Raw genomic sequence first — 16,174 nt, 5'->3', positions numbered from 1 at the left:
ACCTAATTCTCTGTGTTTATGTCTATGTATTAGGTAGGTTAGTTGTTTCCTGATCTTGGGAAAATGGCATTATGTAAGAGACGTCCTATGAGTTCCAATAGCACACTCCCCTCTTGTCACCAGAGCTATTTACTCTATGGGTACCCTCTATGTGGGCTGCATGCACCCTTCTGTTGTGACAGGCCAACTACTGTGGATGTACTGGTAGGTGGGCCTAGCCCCAGCACAATTGGCTGCCAGACCCTGCCTTTGTAAGATGGCTGTTGGCCTGCCCAGGAGGACCCAGGGCTTGTGCTGGCCTGCTGGTGGGCACATACTCCCCTAGCACTAATAGGCTAGAGAGGGGACTCCAGAATGGCACTTGCCAGCACCAATGTCCTCATGGTAGAACAAACCCCCCAAAATGGCTCCTGCCAGTGTCTGTGTCCCCAGGGGGAGTCCCAGTTGCCTCCTTCCTCTCCAGGAGGCTCTCCATGACCGACAAATGGGTTTTCCCAGGCTGCATTGAAGTTACTGCCTCTTTGCTGGCACTCGGAGCAAATGATATTTCATGTGCACCCTTTAAGCACAGAGTCTGTGTTTCCTGTGTTGCACCAACTCTCCTGTACTCAAGTCCCACTGGTCTTCAATGCCAGACGTACTGGAGGCTTGTCTTCTCAGTGCAGGACCCCCAAGCTGGGGAGCTCAATGTGGTGCTCAGACCTCTCACTCTTTGGGAAGAACCTCTGCAATTGTGATTATCCTCCTGTTTGTGGGTCATCTACCTGAAGGTATGGATTTTGACTATACATCATCTCCATCCCTCCTACCCATCTTGTGGTTCCTTCTTTTTTTTCTTTTTAATTTTATTTATTTTTTGGCTGCTTTGGGTCTTCGTTGCTGCGTGTGGGCTTTCTCTAGTTGCAGCGAGCATGAGCTACTCTTCGTTGCAGTGAGTGGGCTTCTCATTGCGGTGGCTTCTTTTGTTGCAGAGCACAGGCTCTAGGTACGTGGGCTTCAGTAGTTGTGGTGCACGGGCTCAGTAAGTTGTGGCTCGCGGGCTCTAGAGCACAAGCTCAGTAGTTGTGGCCCACGGGCTTAGTTGCTCTGTGGCATGTGGGATCTTCCTGGACCAGGGATTGAACCCATGTCCCTTGCATTGGCAGGCGGATTCTTAACCACTGTGCCACCAGGGAAGTCCCGTGGTTCCTTCTTTATATCTTTAGTTATGGAAAAAACTTTTCTGCTAGTCTTCAAGTTGTTCTCATAGATTGTTGCTCTGTAAATAGTTGTAATTTTGGTGTGCTTTTGGGAGGAGGTGAGTTCAGGTTCTTCCTACTCCACCATCTTGACTACTGACACTACCCTGCTCTTCTTTTATTAAAGAAAATAATTGAGTATCTTTTCATATGAATATTAGCTATTTGTTTTTATTTTTGCCTATGGGTCTTTGTGGAGTTTTTTGGCTATACAAAAATGTATACATTTCTATAATTGGATCATCCATATTTTTTTAATAGTTTCTACATTTCATGTCTTAGAAATTAGGGTTGCTAAATTTAGCAAACTAAAATACAAGAAACCCAGTTAAACGTTAATTTCTGATAAACAATGAATAATTTCTTAGTATAAGTAAGTCCAGTAGAATATTTGGGACATACTTATATCAAAAAACCCCATTACAAAGACCTTCTTTTTTCCTCATTCCAAGGTTATTTTTAAACATTCAGGTGTTCTTCTAGAAAATTCACAGTTTGTTTTTTACAGTTAAGTTTCTGGTCCATCTGGGTTTTTTCCTCTTTTTTTTTGGTGGAAAGAATAAGATGGGGAACGAATGCTTTTTCCCCAAATGATCAGTATTGTCCCAACACAATTTATTGAACAACCCATCTTTCCCACTGATTTAAAATGGTATCAGATTTTCACTTTAAAAACTAAGTAAGGTACACAAGGTGAGAACTATTATGGAATAATCTGTCTCAAATAGAATGTAGATGTCTTCTTTTCTCTAGTTTATTTCTGTTTAAACCTTAAATTTAAGCATTTTGCCCAGAAAACACTTACAACCCTATGTGAAATAAATAACTTACCTGGTAACTCAGAGACCCACAAACCAAATTACCCCGAAGAACAGCTTCTCTTAAGAAAAACTCAGAGGAATTGCTGGGTCAAAACTGTCATCCACTTTACAAAATCCTCCTCTTCTTTGATGCCACCAGGGAGCTGAAAGTCGTGCTCTCCAGCAGTCACAGTCACGGATACAGGTGACTCTTCCTGAGCAGCTCACAGAGGTGGGTGGAAGAGGAAAGGATTTCATGCAAATTTAATGCAGTCTTAGGTCTGCCTTAGAGACTATCTAGATAGTTTAAAATTTTTTTCCATTTTTTTAATGGAACAAAAACAGGATTTTTAATTATGCGAAGCTGAATCTAGGGTAAAATCGATTCATTGATTTGCCTTTTTTAAAGACAAAAAGTCATAAGCATCTTCCTGGTTTTCAGGTCTTGGCAATAATCCCTCTTTTTTTCCTGACAACTCAGGAGAGATTTTCTCAGGCAGGGATTATCCATAACGGGCCCATTACCTCAGGGCTCTTAGACTCAGGCTGGGGAAACAGACAGATGTATAGAAAATAATTACTACACAGTGTGGATAAGAACTTAAAAGAAGTTTTTTACTCTGGGAGCACAAAGCTGCCATGGTTTCCCCAGGCCTCTGCTTTAGAAGAGCTGGGTTGAGACAGTTGCTTGTCTGGGCTGCATCTGTAGAGACAACCATCCTAATCAGTAGGAAAATGTTTGCTAAACAAGCCCAACCACTATAATAATTTAATGTTGTTAAATGATGGCTTGGGATAAATTTAGGGGATATTTGTGTTCCTAGTCAAGGGACTAGTGTTATTGATTTTTTTCCCCTTGCTTGTCTCTATCCGAGGTGCATATGTTAGAATTGAAAGTACAGTTGACCCTTAAACAACACATGTTTGAACTGCACAGGTCCACTTATACATGGGCTTTTTTTTGATAAATACTATGGTACCATAGTATTGAGGTTGGTTGAATCCATGGATGCAGAACTTGGGATACGAATGGCTAACTGTAAAGTTATATGCAGATTTTTGACTGTGTGGAGATTGGTCCGGTCCCCCTAACCCCCAGCTTGTTCGGGGGCAACTGTAATCGTTAGCTTGTTAAACCTATTCTCTTTCTTAACACTTAACACTGTTACCTTTAAGCCCCTGCATAGGACTGGAATGATGGCTACAAGGGGCAAAGGAGGCTGAGGGGAATGAGGATATCTATACCAAAAGGAATTTTAATTTGATCAAAAGAATTTCCTATGACTTCAGCCTGGCAGTCTTAGACTGAAGAAGACGTTTGTAGGAGATATGTTACTGCCAACATTTTAAAATCGTTTTCTGAGTTGTGAGCCCCAAATTTGTAATGACAGTCATTAACATTACCACTCCTTATGGAATATTGAACACTCACTATTAGGCAGCCATCTGCCTACACACCTTGCATGCATTATCTCATTTACTCCTCAGGGGAAACCTATAACGTAGGTATTATTATCCCCATTTTACAGATGAAAGATTAGGACTCCGGGATTAAGTATTTTTCTTTAGATCATGTAGTTAGCAAGTTGTAAAGCCCATATTTAAACCCAGGTTCGTCTAACTCAAGTTCATGTTCTGAAATACTGTCCTACACTTCCAAGACTTAGAACTTTCCATCAAGGTGGACTTAAAGTATAATCTTTCCTATTTATAATTAATTTAACCCTTTATTGCTCCAAATATCATACCTGCCAGTTTTGCTCAATGCAAATTTCTCTTTCTGGAAACTGCAAGTTTGGGGCTCGATTTAATTTCCTCCATGAAGAACAGGCAAGCTTGAGGAACAACGCTTATACAATTAAACATTACTACTCTGAGTTCACCTAATTGGAGAAAATAGTTAAGAAAATGTAAGGATGTTTATAACATTTATAGACCTATAATCAGCCTTTCATCCACAGATAGGTGCCATCTATGGAGCAAAGCCATGATGTTGATAGAATACCTCCCAAGCTTTTAAAAGCCCTTATCACAATATCACTGTTGAACTCACGTGGACAAAAATGGGCTCACCATAGAGCAAATCACCATAAAGAATACTGCAAAGGGTATCTGTGTTCTGGTCCCTGTTTCCTACTGTAATTTATAGAATTAACTTGATAACTAGATTAGCTGTTAGGTGCTTTCCTGTGATCCTATAAGATAAACATACTTTTCTCCTCTCTTGGCAAGCTCTTATGATTGCTTCAAACAGCAACTAAACAAACACATTAGTTAATTACTCTCAGTAAGGACAGCTCAATTATGCCAAAACCAAATTCAATGTTTTTATCAGCTAATCTTCAGCATCTGTCGGTAGAAAAAAAATCTTTTAAAAATCATGTCAGTAGATCAAGTCAGTTTCTTCATGGGGTGCATTTTAATTCAGTCTCCTTCTAGAAAGTGCATAGCATAGAGTCTTGCTGAAAACTTTCAAGAGCTGTCTGAAGCCCGACTCCAGGCAAAGTTATCTGCGTGAGGTATCATTTTGTCACTTCCACGTCAGAATCTAACCTGACAGAAGACTCTCCTTTCAACCAATAGCAGAGACTGCGCCTCAGTAATTTCAGTCTTGAACGATTTGCTCTTCAGTTATTGTGAAAAACTGGGCTGATACACTTGATATTTAAAAAGCATTGTTGGTAAGGTTGCGGACATGAATGACAGAGAGGGATTACAAGGGAGTACAAAGAAACTTTTGCGGTGATGGACATGTTTACCGTCTTCATTATGATGATGGTTTCACAAGTGTATACATGTGTCAAACTCATCAAATTGTATACTTTAAGTGCATGCAGTTTGTTGTATGTCAATTACAGCTCAGTAAAGCTGGGAAAACAATAAAATGCATTGTTTAGGTCAGGTATTCCCAGATGTGAGTAATCGTCAGCCTTGCCTGAAAACTTACTTAAAACCTCAGTAGAACTGAGACTTTGGAATCAGTATTTGAAAACCCCTCACATGGTTTCATTAACCAGCTTTGTAAAACTGCTATTAACGGCCTTTAAATGTGTTATACAGATTGCTTTATGTAAAAGCGCATACAACCTAATTTATGGAGTTTAGCCCTAGCAGAAAGTTCGATCTGGTGAATTGGCATGCTTCCTTTTTTTATATGACAGCTGTGTAACTCATCTCTGTTCTTTTTTTCCTTGGGCACTGGGAAGCTCAGAGGTAAGTTGCACTTACGCTTAAGGTAGGAGCTTTTCTTAGCCTGGGATATCCCCATCCTAATTACATTGTACTTATTCTTTACAGTCAGTTTAAGGATTTTATTGTACTTAAGTTGTTTTTTTTTTAATATTTATTTATTTATTTATTTTATTTATGGCTGTGTTGGGTCTTCATTTCTGTGTGAGGGCTTTCTCTAGTTGCGGCAAGCGGGGACCACTCTTCATCGCGGTGCGCGGGCCTGTCATTATCGCGGCCTCTCTTGCTGTGGAGCACAGGCTCCAGACGCGCAGGCTCAGTAATTGTGGCTCATGGGCCTAGCCGCTCCGCGGCATGTGGGATCCTCCCAGACCAGGGCTCGAACCCGTGTCCCCCGCACCGGCAGGCAGACTCTCAACCACTGCACCACCAGGGAACCCCCCTGTACTTAAGTTTTTTGTTTTTATTTTTATCTATTTCAGATTCTTTTTAGAAGTAGGTCATGCTACAAATAATAAACAAGATTTAGAGCAGGAATAGATAGCACCTATTCAGAAGGTTCAGAGGATGAAATCATTACCTTCTTTATGTCATTTGGCTATGCTGCTATACCAGAGGCCTGGCATATTGGACTGATATTATGCCTGCAGAATTATTTTATGATTGTGATCATAACGAGGCATTTATAGACTTTAAAATGAGATTTCATCAAAACACATAAGTGCAATTTCCAGTAATGATACAGCATATTCTTCCTCATAGAAATATGGGTAAAGCTTGACAATTAAAAAAGTTTCCAGTGTTTATTGTATACCTGATGTGTAAATGTACATAATTGACACACGCCTGTTCTAAAAGGATTTAATGAGTGCTCTAAAGATTGACAGAATTTTGCAAGATGAAATAAATTAGAAATGTGTGAAGAAAATAAGACAAAGCATGAGAGGTCTGGTTGGCACAAAAAAGTCATTATAGTCTTGCTAGAGATGGGCCAAAATTTTAACTTTCTAGCATGAAAAGGAAATTTCTCTGCTCAGATAAGAAGTACCTGTGATAATAAATCTAGAAAGATTTCTGTTTCCTATAGGATCTTTGAAGGAGATCATCTTGTCTTTTGATGGGTACAATTACCATCATGCGATACTGGTAAATTATAATGCAGTTCAGATTTTTACACGAACTGGTTAAGATGAGTTTAAGAAATTTTCCAGTCCATTAAAAAAATAGGTCTCCATTTCCTCTCCCTGTTAGCCATCAGAACAGGCATTGTGAGGTAGAAGAAATCTCCTTTGGTGAGACAAAGTCAAAGGGAATCTATTTTTTATATTGAGGATGATACACAACAAATCTTTATCTTCTCGTCTGGTATAGCTAGGTCTGCTGCTAGCCTATGGAGTGCCTTTTTACCAACTAGGACAAAGGCCCCCCCTGGGCAAATCTAGCATTCAGGTCTGTATTTCCTGCTCCCATTGCCAGCCCCCTGCTCCCCTCCTGTCTTATACCAGGGTACTTTCATGCAGTGCACATTTTTTTTAACTACTTGAATTTTTCACAGTGCTTACTAAACTTTATTATGTTTTAGAGTCACCCAAGAGCTTCTCAAAAATGCAGATTTCTGGATACCACAACCTCCAATTCTGATATAGTGAACCAGGGGTTGAAACCCAGGAGGTTGCATTACAGCAAATAGCAGAGGTGATTCAAATTTGAGAAAAGCTGGCTGAGGAGTAAATAGTACAGGTTTAAAAATCATACTCATAGGGTTTCAGATCATTATTTTAAGTTGTGTAATCTTGGGAAAACTAATCTCTCTTTGCCTCAGTTTCTTTGATTATAAAATGACAAACATTCTTCCAGCACAGGGTTATTTTAAGGATCAAGAGAGATTAAATGTTCTACCAGAGTACTTGGAGGGTAGTAAGCACTTAAAAACTCTGGCTACTGTTATCACAATATGCTTTCTTTTTTTTTAAATAAATATATTTATTTTATTTATTTATTTTTGGCTACATTGGGTCTTCGTTGCTGTGTGCAGGGTTTCTCTAGTTGCAGCGAGCATGGGCTACTCTTCGTTGCAGTGCACAGGCTTCTCATTGCAGTGGCTTCTCTTGCTGTGGAGCAGGGGCTCTAGGTGTGCAGGCTTCAGTATTGTGGCACGCGGGCTCAGTAGTTGTGGCACGTGGGCTCAGTAGTTGTGGCTCACAGGCTCTAGAGTGCAGGCTTAGTAGTTGTGGTGCATGGGCTTAGTTGCTCTGCAGCATGTGGGATCTTCCCGGACCAGGGCTTGAACCCGTGTCCCCAGCACTGGCAGGCAGATTCTTAACCACTGTGCCACCGGGGAAGTCCACAATATACTTTCAAAGCTCAACTCAGGGTAAGTCCAACCCTTAAGAAAGTATTTTTAAGGGAACCCACAGACAGCACTTACTCTTGTTTTATGATATTTGTACGCATCCCTCCTCAGGGCTTAAAAGTGTTTCTACACAACCCCAAACAAATCTCTTGCTTACTTCTTTGAAGTCCTCAGATACAAAGTAATCATTCTTTTTTGTTTGTTTGTTTGTTGCTTATTGCCTACATCCTCATCACCATCCTGATTTTAATACATAATATTCAGATCTCATCAGGCCATTTATCTAGTTTGCCAAATGCTGAAAACAGTGATTCTTTTTTTAAAAGTTTCTCTTCAGTCCCACCATTACGGAATTATAGAAAACTGCATTCTAAGTCTAAACCCCTTTGGGAATAATTTTTGCTAACCCATGTGAAATCTGCCTGGTAAAATTGCAGGAAGCTGAGGCGGAGGTGGGGCGTTCCCTTCAATTATGGCACTAAAGTCCCAGTTTGAAAGAGCCAGATTTTAATTATTTCACAAGGACAATTTAGAGATTATCTCAGTAAATCCTATGACTGAATGATGGACTTAAGCATTACTCTGCAGAGAAATAAGTTTTTTCCTATAGGGGAGGAAAAACTGTTTTTCCTTCTACCCCTCTTAGGTTCATTGCCCTGGGCCCTGTAAAGTAGATTGACAAAAGACTGATTAACAAGAGAAAAACAGAGCAGTTTATTAACATGTGCACCCTGCATGCACATGAGAGCACTCAGTGGTGAGCAACTCAAAGAGATGGTTAGAACTTGGGCTTATGCCATCTTTTTTTTTTTAAAAAAAAGCAATAAATTGTTAGAGAAGTGACAAGATGAAGGAAAAGGACCTTGAGTTTCTAGGGCAGCATATCGTAGGAAGGTAAATATATGCGGAACTAATGGAAGGTAAGTGCTGAGTTAATAAAGTTTGTTTTTCCTCTGGTGCCATCTCTGGGCTATTAGGGTATAGAGTTGTCTCCAGTGATTAACTTCCGTCCTTCCAGGGAGAGAAAGGAGGAGGACTATCTTTACAAATTTATGTCCTGCTTTTAGGCAAATAGGGGAAGTGTGAAGAGCTCTCTTTGAAGCTGCTGCTTCTCAGTTGCCTTCAGTTCAAAATAATCCTTATGCCAAAGCGGCATATTCTGTACCCTTCATTCCCATCGAAGGAGACTGTGGGACATCTTAGAACCATATGAAATGGAAACAGACACTAGTTATTTTTAAAGAAACCATGTACATGTTTATATAATATTTCTACCTCAAAGAAGGCTTTTGAAGCGATTACAAATTCAACATGGCTAACTCAAGTGAATGATGTCGTTTTGTCATTTGAAATATTAAAATCAAATTTTGCCCCAAGGGCTTTTTTGGGTGTGGAATGCCAAGCAGTTTCTAAATAAAACAAATATCTGGGTCCACCATTTTCCAGTTATTATTTTCTCTCCTCCTTTTACTCACATTCTTTTTTAGTAAATGTTCTTCAAACTGTGTTTCAGAAAATATGTATAATGGTTCCAACCCCCCTCATCTGTGGCTATTTTCCTGGCTCAGTTGTACAGTACAGTAGTGCCCCCTTCTCTGCAGATGGGGGATATGTTCCAAGACCCCCAGTGGATGGACGCTTCAAACCATGACTAGTACCGAACCCTACATATACTAGGTTTTTTCCTATACATACATACCTGTGACAAACTTTAATTTATAAATTAGGCACAGTAAGAGAATATGTGAATTGCCAGGATCACTGCTCTTGTGCTTTGGGGTCAATATTAAGTAAAATAAGGGTGACTTGAACACAAGCACTGAAGTATCATGACATAATAAGTATCTGATAACCATGACAGCTACTACGTGACTAACAGACAGGACAAAGGGGTGATTCACATCCTGGGTGGGACGGAGCAGACGACAACCGATTCCATCATGATGCTCAAAATGGCACACACTTTAAAACTGATGAATTTTTTACTTCTGGAATTTTCCGTTTTAATATTTTCAGACCTCAGTTGACTCGAGGTAACTGAAACCACGGAAAGCAAAACCACAGATAAGGGGAGGGACTTCTGTATTGTGGTAGAGGATTCAGCCTCAACAATAGTGACTAGAGAAGAAAGGTACAAGATGCTCACTGAAGCATTTTACTAGAAAATTAGCTGTAAAACACGTTAGTATAGAAATCACATGCAAATTCATTAAAATAGTGTTAAAAATTCAAGTCCCCCTCTGCCAACCCCCCCTTTTTAAAAACCATTTTAACCGCATATAAGTATATAGTCCGTGGTATTAAGTACATTCACATTATTGTACACTCTCACCCTTTGATGAAGAATCTAGTTCATCTTTGTACAAATCAATTCTGCAGGCGTAGAACAATCCAAGAAGGAAGGGGAGGGGAGGAGAGGGGAAAGAAAAGTAAGAAGGAAGGTAGGTAGGAATAAAGGTAAGAAGGAAGGGAGGGAGGAAAGTCACGCCGAGAAGCTTTCACCTTCCCTCGCACATGTAGGTAGAGGGTCTGACAGCAGTGAGCTCTCGTAGCTGGAGAAAGAACCATGGCAGTGCTGCAGGTGGGATTTCAAAGACTGGAAAATATGACTAGAACTGTATTGTGCCCTGACTATTTTTGGACCCAGGCCTCTGCTTTTTCACATTCAAGGCTTGAAGTTTGTTGAAATTTTGCATGACTAACAAGGCTGCAATTGGGATGGTTTCCCCTTCACCAGTAGCAAGCCATTACTTAGCACCATCTATGTGCAGAATAAACAGACAATGACAAAGTCAAGGGTCTTACAGAAGCAAAGGATACACACGTTAATATATATCACAAATTAATGGTAGCACAAGTTTTGAAGACAATGTGTTGCTATAGGAATTCATAAAAAGGAGTAACTTCTGCAAGCTTGGATGATTTTTGCTTAATTGTTACAATGACTCTGCATTCACTTAGTTCAAATTTTAATTGAAATCAAATGTCAATAAAAATCTCACTTTATGTGCAGGATTTGAAATGATATTATGCACAAAAAAGGGCAAGGATTACGTAATTTCAAAGCCAGTCTGCAAAACCGTTTTTATTAATGCTACGTGATGGCTGCATTACAGGTAGAAGAGACATATCCAACATTCTTTGTCAGTCTTCTGGGAAAATAGGTCTTGAATTATGAGAGCTGTGGTTAGTGAGAGCGCCTCAGGAATACATTCCTCTGTTAAATGCACTGCTCTTGTACTCTAAAGCCTCTGCTGTTCTTGAGGGCAATTGGACTGATTATTCCACATTATTTTATTTTCTGGTGGAAGCATTGCTACTCTAGCATAATGGAACAGACTTTCCTGTGGCTGAAATGGAAATATCTTGTAAAATGTAAACCTCTTGTATGAAAGCTAAATTCCCAGGATCTCTCTCTAGTGGCCAAAGATGACAGATCATGGCTTGTGGAATGTATCTCATCTTTACTTCCCGTGAATGAGACCAATATTGGAATTGCAAATAGAAGCCCCACATTGATAAGATTGAGATATATTGCTAAGACTTTGCAAAATTTATCAAGAAAGTGGTCAGTGGTTTAAAATGATGGCTAACCCTACCCAGAAGCATGGAAAAATGCATTAAATCCAACCATTCACTAGTCTGTTCATTATTAAAAACCTTCACACTGTGAAGCTGAGTCGACCTGAAGACTACACCATAGGTCTTTCCGTCTAAATTCAAATAGTGACTTTAACTGCCTATTTTTGTAAATTAAGGTCATTTGGCAGGTACATGAAAAAATGCTCAACATCACTAATCATCAGGGAAGTGCAAATCAAAACCGCAATGAGATATAACCTCATACCTGTCAGAATGGCTATTATCAAAAAGACAAAATAGTAAGTGTTGGTGAAGATGTGGAGAAAAGGGAACCTTTGTGTACTGTTGGGGGGAATGTAAATTGCTGCAGCCACTATGGAAACAGTATGAAGCTTCCTCAAAAAATTAAAATTAGAACTACCATATGATCCAACAATTTCACTTCTGGGTATTTATCTGAAGAAAATGAAGACACTAATTTGAAAAGATATATGCACCCGCATGTTTATTGCAGCATTACTTACAATAGCCAAGACATGACAACAACCTGTGTCCAACAATGGATGAATGGCTAAAGAAAATGTGATTATACATATAAATTATATATTATATGTATAATGGAATATTATTCAACCATAAAAAAAGAACAAAATCTTGCCATTTGTGACAACATGGATGGACCTTGAGGATATTATGCTAAGTGAAATAAATCAGATAGAGAAAGACAAATGTCATATGATTTCATTTATATGTGTCATATGATTTTACTTACATGTGGAATCACATATAAACATATAAATACATATAAACAACAACAACAAACAACTGGGCTTATAGATACAAAGATTAGATTGGTGGTTGCCAGAAGTGGAGGGTTGGGAAAGTGGGCAAAATGGGTGAAAGGGGTAAAAAACAAAACAAAACATCATTTGGGTTTGGGTTTGTTTGACAGTGCCAACCTGTAAGCAATTTTTAGACTGATTCAGTGACATTAAAAGATGCGTGAGAAAGTGGAATATGTTAAGCAACTTAGAATGGAGGAAAATAATAGTGTAAGAGATTGCTATACTTTTGACATTTTACATGTAAATCACATTATAAATAATATGCATCAATTACTTGATTCAAGACCTCAGAACTTTTCATAATGGATTTGAAGCACAAAGTACAGTATTTATAGTCAGCGTGAAGTCTTTGCTTTCAATGATGGTTATGCCCTTTGGGCTAGAAAGCAAGTTGAGCTCCACGCTGTGAAGAGTTATGTCATGCCAAGGCAGTTGACCACTCTTTCTTTCCTATTCTCCACTGTCTTGCAGACCAGATGATGTGCTCCTGCATCGCACGCATGATGAGATTGTCCTCCTGCATTGCTTCCTCTGGCCCCTGGTGACATTTGTGGTGGGCGTTCTCATTGTGGTCCTGACCATCTGTGCCAAGAGCCTGGCAGTCAAGGCAGAAGCCATGAAGAAGCGCAAGTTCTCTTAAAGGGGAGTCGGCTTATGGGAAGCAAAGCACAGAAGCTGCACTCATCTGCACACATCTACCTGCAGAGCCTGCTTCCTGGCGCAGGAGATGGAAGGGGCTGTGAGAGGTCTCTGAGAGGCTCCCCCTCAATGATAGCAGAAACGGGCACAACCAGAAGACTTGGGACCTCATAGATTGTTTTCCATGTGTCATAGCGATGGCTAAAGGGTCAAGCTGTACGGAGAATCTGTTTCAGAAAATCCAATAGAAGTTAATTTTCTTTGGGAAGTAACAGTATATAATTGTACAGTGTAGTATACAAACCATTATGATTTATGCTACTTAAAATTATTAAAAGAGAGTGGTCTGTGTTCTTTTCTATTTCCTTTTTTATGCTTAGAACACCAGGGTTTTAAAAAAGGGTCTTACGGGTTTCATTTGATTTTGCTAGATTAAACTTTTACTTGGAGACAGGAATTCCTGCACAAGTCTTGACCTCACAATGTAATCCCCAGTTTCCACTAGTAAAGAGTACCTTTTGACTCCTGCTTGAAAAAGGAAAACTGCACTGTTAACTCAGACTCCAGTCACTCCTGTGACTCTTCAGCAAGGAACCCTCAAAGATTGGGAAAACATTCTCCACACTCGCCTTTGCCTCTGCATTGTTTTTCACCAGATTATTTCTTAAGAGAGGGAGATGATTCTGAACAAGGTCTGTCCTAGCTCCAAGAGCACTGTGCCTCTTTATTCATCTGTTCAGGTTATTTTTGATGGATTTTATCTCTGTGCAATAGAATGTACATGATGTGAAGGACACTTTTCAGCTTAGTTAAATGCTATTTTCATTTCTTTTTTCTTTTAGATCAGAAAAAAAAATAGTCAAAATCAGGTAAACATTTTATTATATTTTCTTTGTCCTTGCTTTGATGTTTTCAGTATTAAAATGAAAATATTGCTGCAGTTGTTTTGCTTGCTTGGACACACCTGGAGATGCAAGCCAGCTCACATCACTTTGCTGATGAGCTCTCTGTGCCTTTATCAAAAGTTCATTGAGGAGACCATACTTATTTGCATCTGTTCATAAACTCAGATTCCAAATATCAATCACAGGTCTCAGTGAATATCAAACCTACCCTATTTATTTACCATGTGGAATCAAACCTTTGTTTAGATGAGATGTACATTTTTGGTCAAGGAAAAAGTGACAACATAATCTCTTTTTGCTTTCTTCTAGTATTCTTCAGACATGCTTCTATTAGAATAAAGGCAAATTGGAATTTAAGGACAAGCTTCCCTCAGTTATTTGTGCAGCATTCTAAGAAAGATACGTATTAGTGGAATGATGATTTCCTGACTTTAGTCCACATACCAATGTTTTCTTAATTTTAGAACACAAGTAATTGAGTGAGCCGTTGTCTTCTGTGGAAGACTAGGGTGTTGGATGATATTTTTCTTCCAATTCAAGTGTTACAGATTTCACTGTGAAAAAGGCCTTGAACGCACTATTTATGACATCCTTTGAGGCAGCTACAGTGCCTTGACTTCAATCCCAGTTTTCTGTTGCAGCATCCCTGTTGTCTTAGCAACACAGTGAACCATTCTGAAGCACAGAGTAACACGAAACTGGGAATCAGAGAAAGTCATCTTTGCATCACATTGTGAGAGATAAAGTCTACTTTATCCATTTTTATCTTAACCCAATAATCTGTGATTAAGTGATTACAGGGAGTAGATAAAAATAGTACATCAACATTTGTGTTGGTAAAAAGGGAAGGTGATATATATTGATGAGTTTTTATTTACCAGTTTTTTACTCATCCATTTATATTAACTAAATGCTTCCATTTAGGCTCAAAGAGTATACCTGATGATATTCTGTAGGCTGATTTTTTGGAAAAAAGGAGAAGCATGCTGAATGACTGAGGTCACATATAGTTTTAAGGTCTTCCTTGCTTGTAGCCAGTTAAATTTGAGGTTCTTTATTATACTTATTAAAGATAGAATTTGAAGGAACAAGGAGACATTTTTAAGATCATAGAAGGTAAAGAAGTTTAACTTCTTAATATTTTCATTTTCTTTTTTGTATAAGCAAGGAAATGGTATAAGCTGCTGGAACAGAAACCCCAAAATATGATGACTCATGTAAGATAGGAGTTGATTTCTCTCTCATATAGCAATCCAGAGGTAGTTGAGAAGTCCAGGACAGGGAGGGCAGCCTCTGTTTCATAAGGTAATCAAGGGATCCAGAATTTGTCTACCTTGTTGTCCTCTCATTACCAAATGTGTTATTCTTCCCATAGTCAAAGCTGGCTCAAAGAAGCACAGCCAATTTGTAGCCTGTGAAAAGAGAGGAATTTGGGAGCTAGCTATTTCCTTTCAAGGAAGTTCCACCCATCACTGTGCTCATAATCCATTCATGAATACTGACCACATAACTATACCTAGCTTCAAGGACTGCTGGAACATGCTATCTCCAGCTAGATGGACATATGTCCTACTAAAACTGGGGAAAAAGAAAAAGGAGAGAGTGAATACTACAGTAAAAGACAGGAATGATGGGCAGCTGTCCATGGCCGGAGCCATGATGAAAATCTGAGCAGAGATGACAAAGATCTCTTGCCCTGGCAGGATCTACAGTCCTTGGTTAGACTTTGCTCTCTGGGAGGAACTCCCTTGTCCACTGCCTTCTGTGGCCTCTAATTGACTTCCAGGAAACCCTTGCTCTTCAGATTACGTAGCCACGTATGAAACTTTTGGGAGGCATCACAGCTTTTGCAGGCCCCTGCCTGCTGGTGGAGATTTGTAGACCTAGATTTCTTTAGAGACTGAACAAATGTAGATTTTTATAGTTTATAGGATTGTTGTTTAATTGACTGTTGTACGGAGTCTGACTCCATTTTCGATGTTTGACTGATAACAGCTTTTCCTTTCTGCTCCCCATTCCCTTTCCCCTTCTGTTCCACATCTGGGCAAGCTGATTAGAGAGCCTGGGTACCCCCTGCTTTGGACTGGGTGGGAAGTTCAAACCACACAAGCCCTGGCCTGCTCGCAGGAAACCTCTCCCTGCCCCACACCCTAAGAATAATAAAAGCCAAGCCAGTCAAGTCATTTTTGGATCTACTCGGGAACTGCCCCACTCTCCCAGAAAGTGTCATTCATTATGTGAATAATAAACCTTTTCATACCCTCTTGATGTGTGTGTGGTTATTAGTCTCAACATCCAAACCAAATTTTGGGTAACGGGGTCCATCTGGCCTCTGAGGGGTGCTTACAACATTGGTGATAAAATTTCATCAAAACATGGTTTTTGGTCTTTTTGCTTTCAGTTTTGTTAGTTCAGATGAAAGTTTCCACAGCCAGAGGGCTACTCTCATTATATCAGTAGTTCTTAAGGTAGCAGCATCTTATTTACTGTGTCTGTGCTTGGCCCGTATCTCCAGCCCTCAATCGAGTGGCAGCCACTTTGAAGCCTTCTAGAAAAGTGGGTTTAAGTAAGAATGCAGTGCCCTTTAGCTGGTCTTTTCTGCTCAACTGACTTCCATTGTCCA

The 16,174-nt window shown here is 39.6% G+C and overlaps 1 protein-coding gene across 1 annotated transcript in view; it reads left to right on the top strand.

Moving 5' to 3' along the window:
• The window catches only part of KCNMB4 (potassium calcium-activated channel subfamily M regulatory beta subunit 4), a 68,929-nt gene extending 53,112 nt beyond the window's left edge, over window positions 1–15,817 (top strand). The window contains exon 3 of the mRNA XM_082422866.1: window positions 12,479–15,817. Coding sequence (XP_082278992.1) covers window positions 12,479–12,647 — 169 coding nt within the window. The 3' untranslated portion in view covers window positions 12,648–15,817. The remainder of the gene's footprint in view (window positions 1–12,478) is intronic.
• Window positions 15,818–16,174: the final 357 nt, after the last annotated feature.

Source organism: Balaenoptera physalus (genome assembly GCF_965194825.1).
Source record: "Balaenoptera physalus genome assembly, chromosome: 13".
Lineage (NCBI taxonomy): Eukaryota > Metazoa > Chordata > Mammalia > Artiodactyla > Balaenopteridae > Balaenoptera > Balaenoptera physalus.
This window is presented reverse-complemented; position numbering and strand designations above follow the sequence as displayed.